Genomic DNA, 18,005 nt, shown 5'->3' with positions numbered 1-18,005 from the left:
CCTCAGATGTGCCCATTGGTCGTGCACAAAGCGGCCAGTCACGGGCCGTTTTCTCCTGAGATCCATATGTGGAGAGGGATGGGAGAGTAAACGTTGATTTCTAACAGCTGTACAGAGAATTGAGCAAAGTTTAAACATTGCTTCCTGTCTATTCAACAGACATCTTTTCAGCCCGAGTTGCCAAGTCGTTCTCCTGGAAACCTGGCCTCTCCAACTAAAAAATGTAAACTGAACAAGGGGTGTTTGGATTTGTGCATTTGCTTCTTCTTATCAGTGAAATATCCAGATACACAGAAAGAGAAGCGCTTATAATACGACGACCAGAATAGTATCCCAGTTTTTAGTAAGTAAAGGATCGTTTGGGTCTCAGGTAGGCTATTGAGAGAGGTGCAGTCCCGAGAGGCGCAATTAAGGTGGATTAAGTTAATGCCGATGTCTTGATTTCAAATTCCCACAGTAAACCAGCGTTCCGCCGCTCCTACAGTCCTCTCGAATCGATGAAGACCTAATCCGTCAAGGATTTCATTGATGGAACGTGAATAAGCCTATTTGACACAGTTGTATGCAACTTTTAATGTACAAGGAAATAACGTATTGCGTGCTTTAATCAATCAAAGATTGATAAAAGCTTTGATTAAAGATTGATTAAAGTTTTAACGTGATTTCATCCGTTCTATGTCACGTGACAAACCAGGGCTATGTTATTCTTCTGCAGTCAATAATGACATTTTACCAACGAAGAATTCCAACGCAAACTTCGCACGGCCTACTACGTTTTACACAAGCTTTACTATAAGCTATTGGCCAGGTGCACAGCATACCAATCACCTAACAACAGAACCGCCAAACCGCCAGACCTCAGAAAACCCTGCGTAAACTCTCCGCTGTGTTTTTCATAAAACGCTATGAGTTATTTTCTGCTTGCAAATGTGTTCAATTCTCATAAAAAGAGTAATGTAGCATAATCAAACTTGAGTCTGTATTGTGACATGAGATTTGAAGGGTTTCTTGTAAAATCCTTTATCCTTTCTTGTAAAAGAAGTCTACCTTGGTCGGAATGTTTTACAGCTCTAGCTGACAATATGTTGTCAATGTGTTGTGTCATAACAGCAGGTACAATGAATTCTCTTTCTCAGGAGTTTTTCTTTCATCTGGTAGTCTGGTGGCGATTTGTTTGATGTAGCCTAATGTCATTAGTGCCACTTAATGATAAACTTAATAAAAAGGAAACATAGTTAACCAACAGGCCTATGACTTTTCATAAATAATCCCCAAAACACAGGAAGAAAAATCCACACATTTAAACTTTTTTTAAGTGCACATAATTCAGTAGGCATAGCCTACATTTACTTTCCTTAAATCTACCTAACTCCTGGAAAACAAACACATTGGCCTTAAAAGATGACTTGCACACTACAAGTCCTTGCAGTTAGGTTAAAAATAGCCAGAGCATTCGACTGAAATGTGCAAGGCCCTTCTAAAATTCACACTTTCTAATGGTCGTACTCGCGAAGTTTGGACCAACATCCCGCCCCCCCCAGCATTAATACTGTGGCTTATGTGTGGTCCCTGAGGGAGCTAGGAAGGGAAACGCATTCTCCACAGCATGTCTATGTCATTCATTCTTCCATCCTTTCACTGAATAATTGTTTTCATCATCAGACTTCTCCTGCTAAACCAACTGGTTGTTCGAGTTGGTTTTTCTGTTCCTTATCTTGAAAACATGTTGTCCAGAAATCTCCATGGCTACTACTATCTTGGCAGATCTATTTGTGTGTGTGTGTGCTTGTGTGCGTGTGTGTGTGTGCTACCACGCTTCATCATCTCTCCCCTCAACAGCACTCAGAGGCTAACAGCCCCTGTGATTACGTTCTCTTCCCCTCACCTTAATGGAGGCTGGCACTTTGCGCACATACGGCGGTGTCCACAGACAGAGTGGGCTAGGTGCCGTTTTCAAGCCCGGGTCAGCTTTCATCTACTGCAGTGACTTTCATCTCTTCCCAACAATGACCACGGCTAGTTCCAGGTCTGACCTGTCCCTCACTAGCCTTTTCCTCCCTAATGAGTCTCCATCTCTATGGCTGACAGGCACAGGCAAGCTTGCTTTTATCGAGGCAGTGGTAGCCTACATTAGTGACACCGTAATGGTCCCTGGTGGAGACTCTTGCTTTTAGCTCGGAGCCAAATCTGTGATTTCACCAGATAGGTTCATGGTTACATTAACACAGATTCACTTGATGATTTTAGAAAATTGAAAATGGTATTTGGTTAATATCCTGACTGTAGTCCACACTGCCTCTTGCTTATATTGGTGCGTCAGAAAGCTTTCAACAAAATCCTCGCCCAGCCTCAGAAAGGGTTGTCCTCTGCATGTCTCGAGACGAAATCCTCGCGCCGCTGGCGGGAAGAGCCAAGATTCCAATCACTGAAACCTCAAACCGGCAAGTAGAATGCGCCGCCGTGGAATTTCAACAACATAATTCAATTTGTGCCTGTTAATATGCGCTATTCATCACTGTTAGATCTGCACCCTGTATTTACCTAGCTGGAATAACACTTGAGTCCGTACACTGTGGCCTGCCTCTCCATGTTGTTACAGAGAGGAGCGGCGCTGTGCGAAGAAGGGGCCCGCGTTATGTGAGAGGTACTGTCTCCCTTTGGAGCGCGGACGCGGTCTCCCCCCCTCCCCCCTCCACCCCCTCTCAAACCCCCGAGCCCAGGACTCGTGTTTTGCTTGGCACCCGTCAGCGTAGTCAGCTGGTCTCCACATCTTGGCCTCGCACTTCCAAACGGCCATTTTTTTATTTTTATTATTATTATTTTTTGGTGAACTTTTTTTTTCTCTCTCTCTCCTTGTGAGAAGGTATAGCAGTGTCGCAGACTCGCAAGCTGATTCTCTGTAAAGCACAAACACCTCCAGCTGCCTCGGCGCCCAAGGAAAAGAAACGAGAAGGGTTCCCAGTCCTCCCTGATTCGCTGCCTCACCACTGTCCAGGAAAGAAAACGAAAGGCGGAAAATAGCTGTATTATTCCCATAAATGTTTGGAGCAAAGAGCACAGAGACACGCAGTGTTTCACGTTGCTTTGAGCTGCTGCCCGTTCCAGCAGGTATTTATGACACACAGAATGGCACGCGCTCGGTGCGGGATGGACATATAAAAAACGTTGATGTTATAGAGGAGGGCAGCGACGGACACATGGCCCACATCTGTACTCCCATAATCTCACACACCAGCAGCCAAGCAAACACCTGGACAGAGACACTGAGACCACCAACAGATAAGTCCTCCTCTCTCTGCTGTAACGACAGTATCCACAACACGCCACGGTCCACAGGTCGGCACTGTGGTCGAGGCTCTGGCCTCAAAGTTTTCTAGCATTCCCAATGTTTATAGAAGTAAGCCATTAGATCTGTAATTGTATTTAGTTCATCTACAGATGTAAAGTCGACTAAATGTATGACGTCGTCACCCAATACAGTGACTTTAAGTGACTTTTCAGGGGGCACAAGTGCCTTCTGGTGAGATTTTATTGGCAACGCCATTTTGTGCACATCATGCCAGAACGCTTCAGGACGGACTGAGACTGACAGAGACATTTATCTGTTTAAGATTTGTCTCCACTTGTTTCCAATTCTCCTCTTCCTGTTTGGGTGTCCAAGAAGTGATGTTTTTCCCTCAGCCAACAAAAAGAGATTGATGTATTGTTTCAATCACCCTTTTTGGGACAAACACACTTTCCAAAGTTCTGGATCCTTCTATCTTCCATCTGGTCGGGCTACAGGTCACGTAGACCAAAAGACAACAGGCCAGTTAAGACACATGTATTTAATTAATTCAGCTTTCATCCATGGAAACGTACTAATAGCGCACAAAACACATATTTTGAGAACGCTTAAGAGAAGTCCAAAGTTCTACGCGTCACGCGACGGATGTACGACAAAAACCAAAACAAGGTAACATCTCGTCTGACTGCAGACGTCCTCCATGGAGGCCAGCTGCCATGCAGAACAGAAATACGCTGCTCAGTTAGAAATGGTGCATGGCCTTCTCCATCTGCACACAGCAGCACCACTATTACCTCTGGAATACCTCCTGCAATTGCTTCCAGACTACACGGTTAGATATTTCTCAGGAATGTTGTGGCTGTTGTGTGTTTGAACAATGTTATTTATGTAGTTTTCAGGACTACAAGCCCCCCCCCCCCCCTCCACCTCCGTTCTCCACTGTCATATAAACAACTCACCCTCCGAGGAAAAACAACCGCCGTTCGTCGAGTTTGTTTACTAGCATGTTGAATGTTCCTCATCCTCGTACGTCTTTGCATGTCGCAGGACATCACCCGTTATCCTGTTGAAAAGTAGCAAGTCTCTTTTCTATTGTTGACGGACTGCATCCTCTCATCTCAAACTGGTGCCAGTAGAAATGAATCATCGTCCCTCTCAAGACCTCATCCCCTCTTTGAGCCACTCTGCTTCTTAGGCCCCAATTATTTTTGACATTTAACTTGCAGCCCGTGGTGTCTGGAGTGTTTAATTGCAGAGAACAATAATACTAACTCCTTGTTACCTTTCCACAGCATGTTAGAACCGGTTTCACTCTGTGAGGAATAGACAACTTTAGAGGAGCCATTAGTGATTCCAGAGATTCACACAGAGACCAAACAGTTCAAGTTTACTCCTCTTAATTGGGTAACCATAGAAAGTACCTTCTCAGAGCATTTTCTCGCAGCAGCAGATCTAATGATATTGGAATAATAAGAACAAATTCTTTATCTTTAGCATATTTGATCCATGCATCGTAATAACAAGAGTCTTCTTCTTTGAAGAGTGTGTTGTAATGTTGCTGCTTTCTCACACTGGCTCAACCCCCCCCCCCCCCCACCCCCCAAACCAAAATCTGAGACTTGAAGGACACTCACATTAAAGTAGACATAAACAGACATGATTTCCAAGATGGTGTCTCCCCCAAATGGAAGACAGAAACACATATTTGAAAACGTTTCACGCAGAGCCTGCAGCTGACCTCAGGTCATTCCTGTCGATTTAAAAACCATCCGTGACTGTTGGAAGTGGGCCTCAGAAAAGGGGAAGGTTTCATGTGCTCAATGTCGGAGTCTCTCTGCAGCTTGCCAGAGCGCAGCCCCACATGCTACAGCTCATCTAGCTCCAGTGGTTATGTGAGTACAGGTGCTCAAGTCCCTCATCAGGTCTCTCTGGTGTGTGTAATCACCGAGGCTGTAAATACACCAAGCAGTGGCTCATAGGTAAATATTCAAGTTTCACCAGAAAGCCTCCGCGACCAATCAGTTCAATACTCTGGATTTAGATGTTTGCTGTATTCACCGTGGAACACAGACGGAGTAAACTTCCTTTGGACAGGTCAACAAAGAGTCCTGCTGGTTCTGTCTGGTGACACATGCACAACAAACACTTCAACAGTCATTGGTTTAGTCACCAACTGTAATCCCACCTGAAATCCCTTATTGGACATTGTTAAAGCTGGTGTAGGAGAGGGGTCCGGACACCATGGAGGACCTCTGGACACAGGATGGTCTACACGTGGCTAATCCCTCTCTTTTGTTTTACAGGGGGAGATTTGTGGGGTCCTGTCTCCTTCACAACGGGGACCCCACAGTTTCATCCTCGCAAAGTCCTACGAGGGGTAGACAGAAGCAGGTAAGCTTGATTAACACCGTGAGACAAAACACTTCAGGCCAGGATGAGCTCTCATCTTGATCTCAACGAATTCAAACAAGGAAACACAACCGACGTGGCGAATCCAACACAGCCTAAACGGTATAAAAGACCCCGACGCACGTCTCAGAATCAGAAAGTCGAAGCGAGAGCTTGTGAACACAGCAAAGCCCTCCTCTTCTCAGACCTCCAAGAAGCCCTCCTCTCCTCTCCTTAGACCTTCAAGAAGCCCTCCTCTCCTCTCCTCAGACCTTCAAGAAGCCTTCCTCTCCTCTCCTTAGACCTTCAAGAAGCCCTCCTCTCCTCTCCTCAGACCTTCAAGAAGCCTTCCTTTCCTCTCCTCAGACCTCCAAGAAGCCCTCCTCTCCTCAGACCTCCAAGATGAGACCCTCTGTCCTGTCCGTGCTGCTGGCCGTGGCGCTCCTCTCCGAGTGCTTCCCACCATCCGGCTCCACCCCGCTGAGCAAGGCCGAGGACTCCGGCCTGGAGCCAGATGCACTGCTCGCCGACGATCCATCCGAAGACCTTGCCCACCTGGGGAGCACCAGGATCATCGTGGTGGGCGACGCGGGGCTCTGGAGGGGCATGAGGGGTCTGGACAGACTGCCGCTGTACAGGCAGAGTGTCCTGGAGCGCAGGGAGGGGAAGGATGCCCAGGACACCGGCGTCTCCGTCTACAGGAGGGACACCATGAGGTGCATGGTGGGGAGGGTGTACCGGCCATGCTGGGAGGCCTAGAGAGATCTCTGTGCCTGCTGCCTTCCAGGCCTCCACCCTGGACCCTCCACCCAGGACCCTCCACCCTGGACCCTCCACCCAGGACCCTCCACCCAGGACCCTCCACCCAGGACCCTCCACCCTGGACCCTCCACCCAGGACCCTCCACCCAGGACCCTCCACCCTGGACCCTCCACCCAGGACCCTCCACCCAAGACCCTTCACCCTGGACCCTCCACCCAGGACCCTCCACCCTGGACCCTCCACCCAGGACCCTTCACCCTGGACCCTCCACCCTAGATACCCTCCCTACCTGGACCCTCCACCCTGGACCCTCCATGCTCTCCACCCTCCACCCTAGATACCCTTCATCTTGGACCCTCCAACATCGACTCTCCCCCCTCGCACCTCCCCTCTGGTCTCCTCCCTCTGAGGGGGCGGCCAAACGCCAGTGCTGCATCCTGTCCTGCCTACACTCCAGTTGTATCATAGTCCGATGGTGTGCGTTTGTGTGTGTCTATCTTGACGAATCAACATCCGCAGTTAGATAATTAAATGACAGAAAATCGAATATTGTGTCTGGTGTGTTTTTTTATATGGAGTGTTTCACTGCAGGATATCACTGAATAGCGCCAACAAGTTTCATATGTGGAAAAAGGTAATTGAAGCGATTGTAGATGGGTCAATATGAGCGTGTTCTGATGGCACTAGGCAGCCCAGAGGGGGGGGGGAGTCTGGACCGGTCGACTTATTCTCATACAGCTCTGATTCTTCCTGGGCTGTCTAGTTGCATAAATCCTTTAAATACTCTGAGTTTCATCAGTCATGAATTACCCAAACATTAACAAGAGTCTTTTGTTAATGTGCCATAACATTACCTCAGTGTGGAGTAGGAGGTCAATCTCATTACTCTTTCCAAACATTTTCATAGTTACAAGAGGGAACTACACCAAGGCGCTGGAGTTATTACTACAATATGAATGTTGTGGTTGTAACAAATTAAGCAATATGTTTTACTTGCTTTTTAAGGAGGATTTATTCTTGCTTCCTGTGTTTGTTCATGGAAACTCCCCAGAGCCCTTCCTCACATGGTCATGGTCGTCTGTTTTTGAGTTCTGTGGAGAAAGAAGGATTAACATAGTAATGAGTTTGTGTGGCTAAGCAGTGACCTGTGTTGATGCTAATGGATGGAAGATGCCCTTTAATTAGCAAGGAGGATGCCGATGAGCTACTCAAATATTCAAATATTATTTAAGTGTGCAATTAGATTGTATCATTTGTGGGTTTACACAACATAGCAATATGATGTTGTTAAATGAGCTTATCATACTGACTGTTTCATTGTTTGTCTTTTTTGTTTGTTTAGTCTGTGTCTCATTCAATGCTGAACTATGATACAATAATATCTGAAAATAATCAGAGATTTGATATTATTATACTATACATAGGAGTATATGCAAAGACCCAGTCTTGTAAAGATTCAATACTCCGACATATATATGACATTTTGTTTAATAATCCCAAATGATGAGGCTCAATGGTTTAAAATGGGTGAAATATGAGCAACTCACATTATCAGTCCTCTGTCTTAACCCAACTGTGGGCATCTCAGAGGCTCATTTTAATAGAAAGTGACCTTCATGGTTTATAGTCAATTAAAAGGGGCATTAACCTTCCTGTTCTTTCCAAAGCATTAATTAAAGCCCCGAGTCTTCAGAAGGGGCTGATTGTCTCTCTGCTGTGTTTTGACGTAACCTCCCGTTCAAGCACTGATGATAACTCGTCTGATTGGGTTGGAGATCGGCTCACGCTGGCAGAAACAGAGTACTTTTAGTGATGGTCTCACAAAACAGTTGATTTGTTTATGGGTGTTGTTCCTTTGGGTGGTGGTGGTTACTTGGTTGTGTGTGTGCGTTAAATACATTTCTACTTTGTCAAAAGATTTTCTATTGCAACGACGCCACCTGTGTATCTATGGACACAACACCATGAAATGTTAGCACAGACACCTGGTAGGTTAGTTAGGGCTACTTTTTAGGGCTACTAGGGAGTCAGGTGGCTGAGCGGTGAGGGAGTTGGGCTAGTAATCTGAAGGTTGCCAGTTCGATTCCCGGTCGGTGCACATGACGTTGTGTCCTTGGGCACTTCACCCTACTTGCCTCGGGGATAATGTCCCTGTACTTACTGTAAGTCGCTCTGGATAAGAGCGTCTGCTAAATATGTAAATGTACTTTATCCATCTTTCATATGGCTCCATTACCCCAGGGTTTGAGCTAGCCTGCAAGAGAAGCCTAGTTTCATTCAGTGTCTTCAGCCAAAAGTTTGATTTCTCAATTGTTTCAGCTCTGTCAGAGCAGCAAAGCTGACAGAGACAGTGTTGGAAATGTGAAATGCAGAGCCTGGAAGGTGAGTCAGCAGAAACACATTTTGTCAGGAGAGTTAGAAACCCATTTGTTTCACGCAGAAATTCAGGGTGTAAAACAACTGCTTTAACTCGATGTCAATGCAGAAATATGCAACTCTAATCATATAAACGTGGAGACCTGCGATGTGGGACATTGATTGAACTCACTCAGGTGTTTTTTTGGGGCTTTCTCCATGCTGATTTCATCAAGTGTCAGAATGTTACGTTGTTCAAAAGACCCGAGTCTCCAGGCGAGCAGTGGTAGAACCATGTGGATCAAACAGCTTGCTCACAATTTAGCACGACTGTTTACTAACACAAACACACAAACAACTGCCTGACAGGGCACTCAATACCAACACCCTGGAACTGGCCAGTAGTGACAGCTGTCAAGATAGTTGTTTGGCTATTAAAACAAGATCCTTTTAAACAAACACTGAACACTATAACATCTACAACACCAGCTTGTCTGGTGACTGTAGCCTACAGAGTGTTGATCTGACTTGCAAATGAATATAGTGTGACATTCTGCACATCTGGCTACTTTCTCTCTTTTCCTCTTGGTGACATTAGTGCCCTTGGATTTAATTACATTGCCCTCTCTTTTTCCAAAGCCAAGTCACCAACACAAGCTTCCGTTTAGACCTCAGCTTATGAGCATAGCCTACACAATGGGGATAAGCGTTGTTATGGGAAAGCGACACGTTCATAAGCGGCATTAGCAACGCCTGACAGAAACATGTGGAAGTGGTTGACCAGCGGCTACACCTCTACCGGTCGGCATGCTTCAAAAGAGGGCCTCCGTTTTATTTTTGTTGCAATTTGAATGTCGATGTTATCACAAAAACTATTCTCTAGATTCTGCACGTCTGAGAAGGTGTTTTTTTTTTCTTTCTTGGAACAATCCATGTCCCAAGGTCGATCAACGAAAACCACACATTTTTATGAGGGGCCATGTTGTGTCTTGCCAAGAAATGCACCCCTGCTATCTCTGACTATGAAAGTGCCTCATGCATGAAACATACTCTAGTTACTCATCCTAGTCCCCACAATGTAAGAATGATTTGATGCTGGGATATACAGAACAGAAATGTCATGGGGGGTTCATTTCATGGCAGGGCTGTATTATGTCTTGCCAAGAAATGAAGCAACAGATCAAAAATCTTTACACTCCATCAAATTCCAGAACCCTGCTTTCTTGAATTTTACTAAATCTGTGTGTTTGGTCACCCAGTATAAACATTTCTTGTTTAAAGATTTTTTGCTCCTGTTTCTGTAAAAATTGCTAAATTACTGAAATGACTTCCGGATATAGCCTACTACAGTTCCCCAAATCTGATCCTTGCTTTTCATGTAGCTGCGCTTTCTAGCACTATTTGTATGTTGCTTTGGATAAAAGCATCTGCTAAATGAATACAATTTAAATGCATGTAATGGACTGTCAATTTATTACAATGCCATGGCATACCCTATAGTCTATCCCCACACACACACACCTCTCCTCCTCCCCAACACGCCTGCTTCTCTCCTTGGCAAGACCATCGCAGCAGCAAATACAGCTGTGTGTGTGCTTCGCTAGCCGCTGTATCCTTACGGCATTGGAAACCACTGTCCGCCTCTTGTGTCTCCTTCCGACAGCAGGGCTATTAATAGTCCGAGAGCAGCGGGGGAAAGGTTAGCTGTCCGTTGAAATAGTCTTAACGACACCATTATCAAGCGGGGTCAAACTCCACCGCGAGGCGTCCTCGTACTTGCTGTGGTTCTTGCCTGAAGCTAAACCCCGAGGAAGCAGGGACGTTAGAAGGCTGTACAGCTGTGTTTACTGATCACTTCTGTGTGGTGCTTATTGACATAGCTGCATCATGAGGGAATCGAAGCAATGTCAAGAATGACAGCTGTAATGGTTTGGAAATATAGGAATGTAGACTATATAGTGCATTCATGTGAGAGCTTTTTGATTGCTGATGTCACTTTACCTCCAGAAATCTCCAAGTAATTATGTTTGAATGCCACTAACGGTTCACTTAACTGCAGAGAGACAGGCTACGTTTACATTTACCAGACGGTTTATCCCAAGCGCCGTACAAATGTACAAGCAGGGCACATAGCACGTCTGCCACTTTTGATGAACTGCTGTATGACTGAAATGTCTTTATGATTATTGATATTCAAGTTATGAGGGTTCTCTTGTAAATAGCACATGCTGTGAATATTGTGTTAAAATGTAACACGCGAGAGGGACTTGTCAAACAAATAACCTACTGTGGACCAACCTCACTCAACACCCCAACAGTGAAAACGAGGCCTCGCTATCTTAATAACGAAATGGCACCGTGTGATGTTTGTGCTTTTCAAATAAAAACCACTCAATGCGAGTGTAGAGCTGATGAAGCCCAGATCATAAGTGTCGTATGTCAGCGCCAACGTCTGAACACGGCACTGTTACTGACAGCTCTCCAATAGTAGCCTATAGAACAATATTCCTCCGTCTCACCAACAACCTGTCCGCAAAACGGACGAGCCACCAGGGTGGACGGCTGCGCTGCCATTGGATTATACCCGGCTCTGCACTCTGTATCACGTGTTTTATTTTATTAGGCCTATCGATAGTTACTATGTAGCAGGGACGTGCACACGCTATGGCTAAAGTTGCCCGGGCAACTGCCCGTTTGTCCTCCTCGAGTTAAAGTGCCCCTCCGAGGAAAATAAATAAATAATAGTGAATTTAAACAGCTGCAGAATTTCATGTAGACCTAGATTTAAAAAATCGCCACCCGAAACATTTCATAAAGTATCCTTATTCACTTCCAATCGATAAGCCTATGGGCAACGAGAGTGGAAGTCACAAGGGGGAGGGGGTATGCCCCCTACTCTGCAGGGTACTGTAAGTTAAACAGGATAGTTTAGTAAAAGAGCAGGCTATTTGAAGTATGCTCATTGTGCAGTGTCTTTTTACGCGTCTGCATGTGTGTGGGTGTGTGTGTGTGTTGGGGGGGGGGCTGGGGGGGGGGGGGGGGGGGCTGGGGGGGGGGGGGGGGGGGGGGGGGGGGGGGGGGGGGGGGCTGGCTGTGTCCACCATCCCCTGTGAAATTAAAGGGTTAAATTCAGCATTCACGGTATTACTTACATTAGTACTTCATCGATAGTTTTCTAAATATGTTTAGTAAAGCAGCAGGCTAATTGAGGAGGATGCTCAGTGCGTTTCAGCTTCGTATTGGCAGATGTATGAGGGAGTGAGCCCTTCGACTCTGCGCTGTTTGTAATCATTAGTGGAGGATGCAACCACATGCAGGATGCTTAACGACCGCTCTGAAACCACAGACGCTGCGTGCCAGCCCGTGCAGGATCCTCACACGGGATCAGAGCAGCGCTGGAGGCACGAGCTAAAGTCAAACGGCTTTGATGATCAACATATTGATGATGTCCCTCACATGAACACATGGATATAAAGAGTCCAGTCAACAAAGTAGCAGTTATTAAAGAAATAACTAAGGTGGCTCCATGATATGGGCCTACAAAAGACCCAGGAGGTCGCGTGGTCCCGACATCTTGTTCTGATCACGTTCAGGAAGTGTGATTTGACAGGGAGAAATGCCTAGGTTAGGGGTTAGGTGGGGGAGGGGCGAAGGAGAGAGAGGGAAATTAAGAAAAATATGATAAAAAGAGAGAAGGGGTACGGTGCATTGCCTGGTGATTTTGCAGATGGGAGCCGTCATGGAGGGGAGAAGGGGGCATTCTGACATGCTTGAAACAGCTGACACAAGAATAGGTGAGCACACGTGTCTAAATTTAGCGAGTGAGGAACTGTCTGAAATGGTCTCTACTGGCTTTGTTTGTTTAAGCATACTTGTTTTGCACTGTTTATAACGAAGGGCTTTTCACCGTCTGTAGGGCACCTTGTCTTTTGAACATCTGGAAGTAATCACCGGTTAAGTGATTTCTCTTCAGCTTTTTTTTTGAGGACCCCTCAAACCCTAAAAGTTTTGATAAAAAAGTTTTGAAAGGTTGAAATAAATGTTTTAACTTAGCCTAAATTTCAAAAGTTGTTTTTTTATAACAAATAAAATAAAAGGTAGCTATTGTGCTCTGCTTTTATGTGTTGTTTAGGCTTCTCTGTTCTCCTCTCCTTTCACTGGATATGAAAAAATAAAAAAAAAAACGGTACCTTATAAATGAGACAGAGGGAGTTAGCAATTTCAACATGACTGATCATCCATGGTCATATATGATGGAGAAGTTCGAAATTGTGTCCATAAGGATTCCTGGCAAATAAGTCTATAGTGTCTTTTTGTATTAATGTGTTAATATGATGTGAGGTCCAACAGGTAGCAGTAATGGCTACTTTATAATAAAGTATATGTCAGAGCCCACACTTCTTTACTTTAACTTGAGTGAAAAAGTGGGTTCAGTACTTTTACCAGTCTTTTTAAACATGAGTATCTGTACTTCTACCTGAGTGAAGGATGTGTGTACTGTTGCCATCTCTGCAGGTGACCATGGCCAGTCAGTAGAGTTGCCTTTCATAAATCATAAAAAATTGTAATCACTTGAATGTGTTTTTGTTGCAATCTTCACTCACTCAATTAACTCACTGAATGTCGACTAAGTGTGGACCAGCACTCCTATCCTGGTGACAGTAAATACAAAAAGGTAAGTTTTTTAAGGACAATTCATATTCAGGGTGAGGTTATTAGAGCATTTGATGCATATTAAACTATGGTTGAGATTCTCACAGGAAGATCCAGTTTATTATTAGCTTTAGAGGGAAGACACACATTCATGAGAGACTTTAAGTACTGTACAATTCTCTCTGATTGTCAAGGTGTCAATGTTAAAATCAAAATGAAACGATCTGGCATGTTTAACACCCAAAGCATAGCCTATACAACAATTTCCTCCCCAGATGCAGCCTACTAGTTGAGATCATGTTTCTTTCCCAGGATCCAGATGAATTGTTCATCGGAGACAACGAGAAGCTCGACATCCAATAACCGAAACGACATCTCTATACACAATCTTTTCCTTCTCATAATACAATCAACTGTAAAAGTCTCTACATGCTGAAGAACATGAGGCGCCAAAGAGCTTTCTCACTGGGCAGCAAAGGGTCTAATTCAATTCCTTTAATCGGTTGAAACAATCAGTGTAACAACTACAAGTGTTCTGTCTCCTTCTTCCCCTTCTGTTTGACAAGGTGCCTGTCACTGTGTTGGAGACACCGCAGGAAACTGTCTACGTGTTCCCAGTCAGCTCTCAGAGCTGAGGGAACGTAACGGGACTTGCATCTCTGCGTCTAATGCCAAGACATGTCCGAGTGGTACGTTTCCAAACGTTTCTAGAGAGATCATCTATTCTACGATGTTTTACACGACACAACAAATGTCTCTCCACTGACTGCTGTCTTGATATTATAAATTTCTGTGAAAGCATGAACCTGGGGAGGATTGACTAGAAATCCCAAAGGTTTCTGTGCAATAACCTCTTGGATATTAGCTTGAGCCTGTGATTTTAATGCTCGGAGTGGTGAAGACCTTTCCAGACCTCCTGAAGCCTCTAGCTCAGATGAGAGACTAAGAGAGAGGGAGGGAGGGGAAAAGAGAGGCAGAGAGAGAAAAGAAGCGAGAGACAGGAGAGAGAGGGGAAGACAGAGGTGGAGAGAGGGGGGGGGGAGAGGGGGGTGAAAGACAGAGTGAGAGGAAGAGATATGTGGCGAGAGACAATGAGAGAGAGGTGTAGAGGGAGAGAGAAGGAAGGTTCCTGGCGCACAGTTTGTAGTCCTCTCTATGGCGTAGTGGCAGAATATGTTGATTTTCCACGGTGTTTGTGCTGTGGATACATTCAGCTGTGCTGCCCAGAAATGACAGAGGCCAACCAGCAGGGGGGAGGAAATATCTCCCTCTCTCTCTCACAATGCACCTCACTCTTTGTTTCTCTCTCTCTCCCCCTCCCTCCCTCCCTCCCTGTCTTCTGCTGTAGCCATAGAGACTTCCTCTGTGACATCACAGATAATAACTTCAATAAGAAAGCATTTGTTTCAGCAGGTGTCATTTGACTGCTATTGATATAAAACAAGTGGTTCTGGTACTCATTTATGAGCTGCATTGAACGGTTGCAGCAATCCTGAGACGACATAACTCTCAGGGTGACAGAGAAAGGTAAATTAGTCTTTCTCGCAAATCGAGGTAAAAATACTCAATGTGGCTTCATTTCCGTCGGTCTGCCTCCAGTACATTACCTCAGCCTTGCAGTGCCTCACTCTGGGCCTCCTGCCTCCAGTACATTACCTCAGCCCTGCAGTGCCTCACTCTGGGCCGCCTGGTTTCAGGTGCCTGTCGTGGAGAGTGACAGCAAACAACAGCAGTTTCATGGATGAGGACTTCAGAGCTGTTTTGCTGCAGGACCTCATTGATACCAGACTGGAAAAACACTGAACAGGGACAGAGAGAGAGCGAGAGAGAGGGAGAGGGAGAGGGAGAGAGAGAACCTTGTCTCCAGTTAGACATCCCATACAATCATCACCTTATCTCCAGAGGATTTCACAAATACATTTTCCTCGTCATGCTGTCCAACGAGTAACAAGACGTCTGATCTTTCCAACAGAACCCCCCCCCCCCCACCACCACCACCACGCTCAATCAATCTGACCTCTGACCTCTCAGACATGCTGACGCGAGCCGGGGTGGTCTGGTGTTCTGACCTGAGGAAGCAGTTCAGCTTGTCCCCAGACTGCAGCCAGCAGGATGCAGACTGCAGCCAGCAGGATGCAGCCAGCAGACTGCAGCCAGCAGGATGCAGCCAGCAGACTGCAGCCAGCAGGATGCAGCCAGCAGGATGCAGTGGTCCAGAGAAAGACACTCCATCCCGCCCTCGCCTGGCTCCACAGGGCTGGGTGACACCCCATCCTCCCCCCTCCTCCTCCTTGACTCCCCCCTGACTCCCCTCGTCTCTAATGGCAGTCTGGGCCAGTGAAAGGGGGCCTCGTGAATAATTTAGGAGCTCTGGTGCACTTTATAACCCTGGCCTACAAGGCTGCATGGCCAGGACATTCTCCCTGAGTGCATTAGTGGAATAATCAGAGAGAAAAGCCGGCAATATTGACTTGTTTAATCAATAACACCCCTTCCACGCACAGCGGTGGAGGATGTTGAGGATGAGCCAGGACAAAGAGCCGAAGCATTAAATAAATGCCATCCAAAAATGATGATCGTGAAACATTTGGATAATTTGGGTCCTCTAGAAAACAGATGTGGCTGAGTTGTTGAGATGTTGCTGAGATGTTTTTGTCAAAACAAGCACCTGACATCTCATTTGTGTGGATGCACGCAGAGCCCTCCAGAAGTAGACCATCTGTGGTAGAATCCCCACCTGCCAGGTATGAACACCTGTCCAAATAACCCTTGCAGCACGGCTAACAAGACCAGCAGCCCTACATCCACTGTCAAGAAGGCTGTGAATTATTCAAAGTGTCAGGCTTTCAACCCCTTCAGAGAACATGATTAAGTGTGCAACAAAGGAGGATTCGTCCAGAACTCTATTATCTTGGTCATGCAGGGTTTTTTTCTCCTTAAGGAGACCTGCCCATTATGTCACAAGGTGAAAGCTTAAGAGAAATGAAGTATCCTCTGACCCGACTCACCTCCAGTCTCCAGTCAGTTGGCCAGCACCACCATGTTAATGACCGACAGAGCGAGAGCACTCTCACAGTTCAGGCATTGTGTCACAGAGACTTCAGCTTGTTTGATTCCACGCGAGAGCGTCAGGTCGCCAGCAGATCTACTCAGGATGCTGGTGCCATCTGCCGATACGCTCAGGTCGACTGAAACCTGATCAAAGTCCTGGCTCAACCCTGACTCAACCCTGCACAGCTGTTCTGAGTGACCTGAGGTCTGGTGGGAGAGAGAGGGAGGGGGGAGAGAGGGAGGGGGGAGAGAGGGAGGGGAGAGAGAGGGAGGGGAGAGAGAGGGAGGGGGGGAGAGAGGGAGGGGGGAGAGAGGGAGGGGAGAGAGAGGTAGAGAGACAGAGAGGGGACAAACAGGACACATCCATTCCACACTCAGCTAATCTGCCGCCACACTCACACAATAAAGGAGACGCCAAGTGACCCCTGAGGTAGATTTACAGCATGTCAGCAGCGTCCTCCTCCCTCCCTCCCTCCCTCCTCCACTGTATCCCCCTTCACCAACCCCCTCTCTTCCACCCCCTCCCCCCTAACCATCCCCTTCTCCTCCTCCACTAACCACCCCCCTCTCCATCCCCACCCTGATGATCAATCCCAGGACTCTGGGGGTATGACTCACCCGACTCAGGTTACAGGCGTCCCAGCCGGCCGTGTGATGGAGGAGACGTCAGGGGCTGGAGGTGCTGGAGCTTTGCGTCACCATGACACATCAATCACGTCAGGTCACACGCTGGCTGGCTGGGCTGGGCTGTGCGGCACGGTCATGGTGCCGTTGGAGAGATCGGAATCCAACTCACTCAGAACCTGTCGATGATTTCTACTGTGTTTTCTACGATGTTTTAATAGGTTCTATTGTGTGTTCTACTGTGTTACACTGTGGTTGACCAGGATCCCAGCTTGGACTAGATGACTCATGTCTTGTAAACAACACAGGGAACAACACAGAGGGAAGTATGTTGGGGGGGAAAGAAACTGAACTTTCTAAACTATCTGATCCACTGAGTGGTGGAGCACATTTGTTTTCATTAGTGTATGTTTTAGGTATGTTTTTCTGGTAATAAACCATAAAAAACATGTATTTTCAAGAATAATGTAAGGAATGGAAAAACAGAGGTCGATTTTGGAAGCTTCGAAAACGTACAACATGACAAACAACACAACACTTACCCACAATCTTGTTCTCATTATGTTACAAATCATTAAATCAAACACAAACATATGTGGCTATAATTCCCAAAGCGCCGATTACATAGTAATTGCAACATTGTATTATTCCACTTATGATTGCAATGTCCACAACAGTTGAAAACAGGCCTACTGTGTTTGGCCTGCGGTGCTCCTTCGTGGGAACAACGTTAAAAAGGTATCATTACAAGTGAAATCTGAGGTATTTTTTAAACTATTATGAGATGAACAATCCCTCTACTTTTTCCTGACCAATTTTTTGGCAATTGGCTGAAGCCGATTGTCAGTGCGAAATTACGATTAGCAATGAGGCTCCCATTTCCAAG

At 46.1% G+C, this 18,005-nt stretch overlaps 1 protein-coding gene across 1 annotated transcript; it reads left to right on the top strand.

Annotated features, from left to right (window-relative positions):
• The first annotated feature begins 6,076 nt into the window (after window positions 1–6,076).
• On the top strand, window positions 6,077–6,496 carry pmchl (pro-melanin-concentrating hormone, like). Its single transcript, XM_047051028.1, has one exon. It carries the CDS (start codon window positions 6,077–6,079, stop codon window positions 6,431–6,433), a length of 357 nt encoding a protein of 118 aa, XP_046906984.1. The 3' UTR covers window positions 6,434–6,496.
• Window positions 6,497–18,005: the final 11,509 nt, after the last annotated feature.

This window comes from Hypomesus transpacificus, unplaced genomic scaffold, assembly GCF_021917145.1.
Source record: "Hypomesus transpacificus isolate Combined female unplaced genomic scaffold, fHypTra1 scaffold_133, whole genome shotgun sequence".
Lineage (NCBI taxonomy): Eukaryota > Metazoa > Chordata > Actinopteri > Osmeriformes > Osmeridae > Hypomesus > Hypomesus transpacificus.
The sequence above is the reverse complement of the archived record's forward strand: the minus strand, read 5'-3'. Positions and strand labels throughout refer to the sequence as shown.

Coding starts and splice junctions, on each gene's coding strand:
- pmchl (XM_047051028.1), top strand. CDS start 6,077: ATGAGACCCTCTGTCCTGTCCGTGCTGCTGGCCGTGGCGCTCCTCTCC.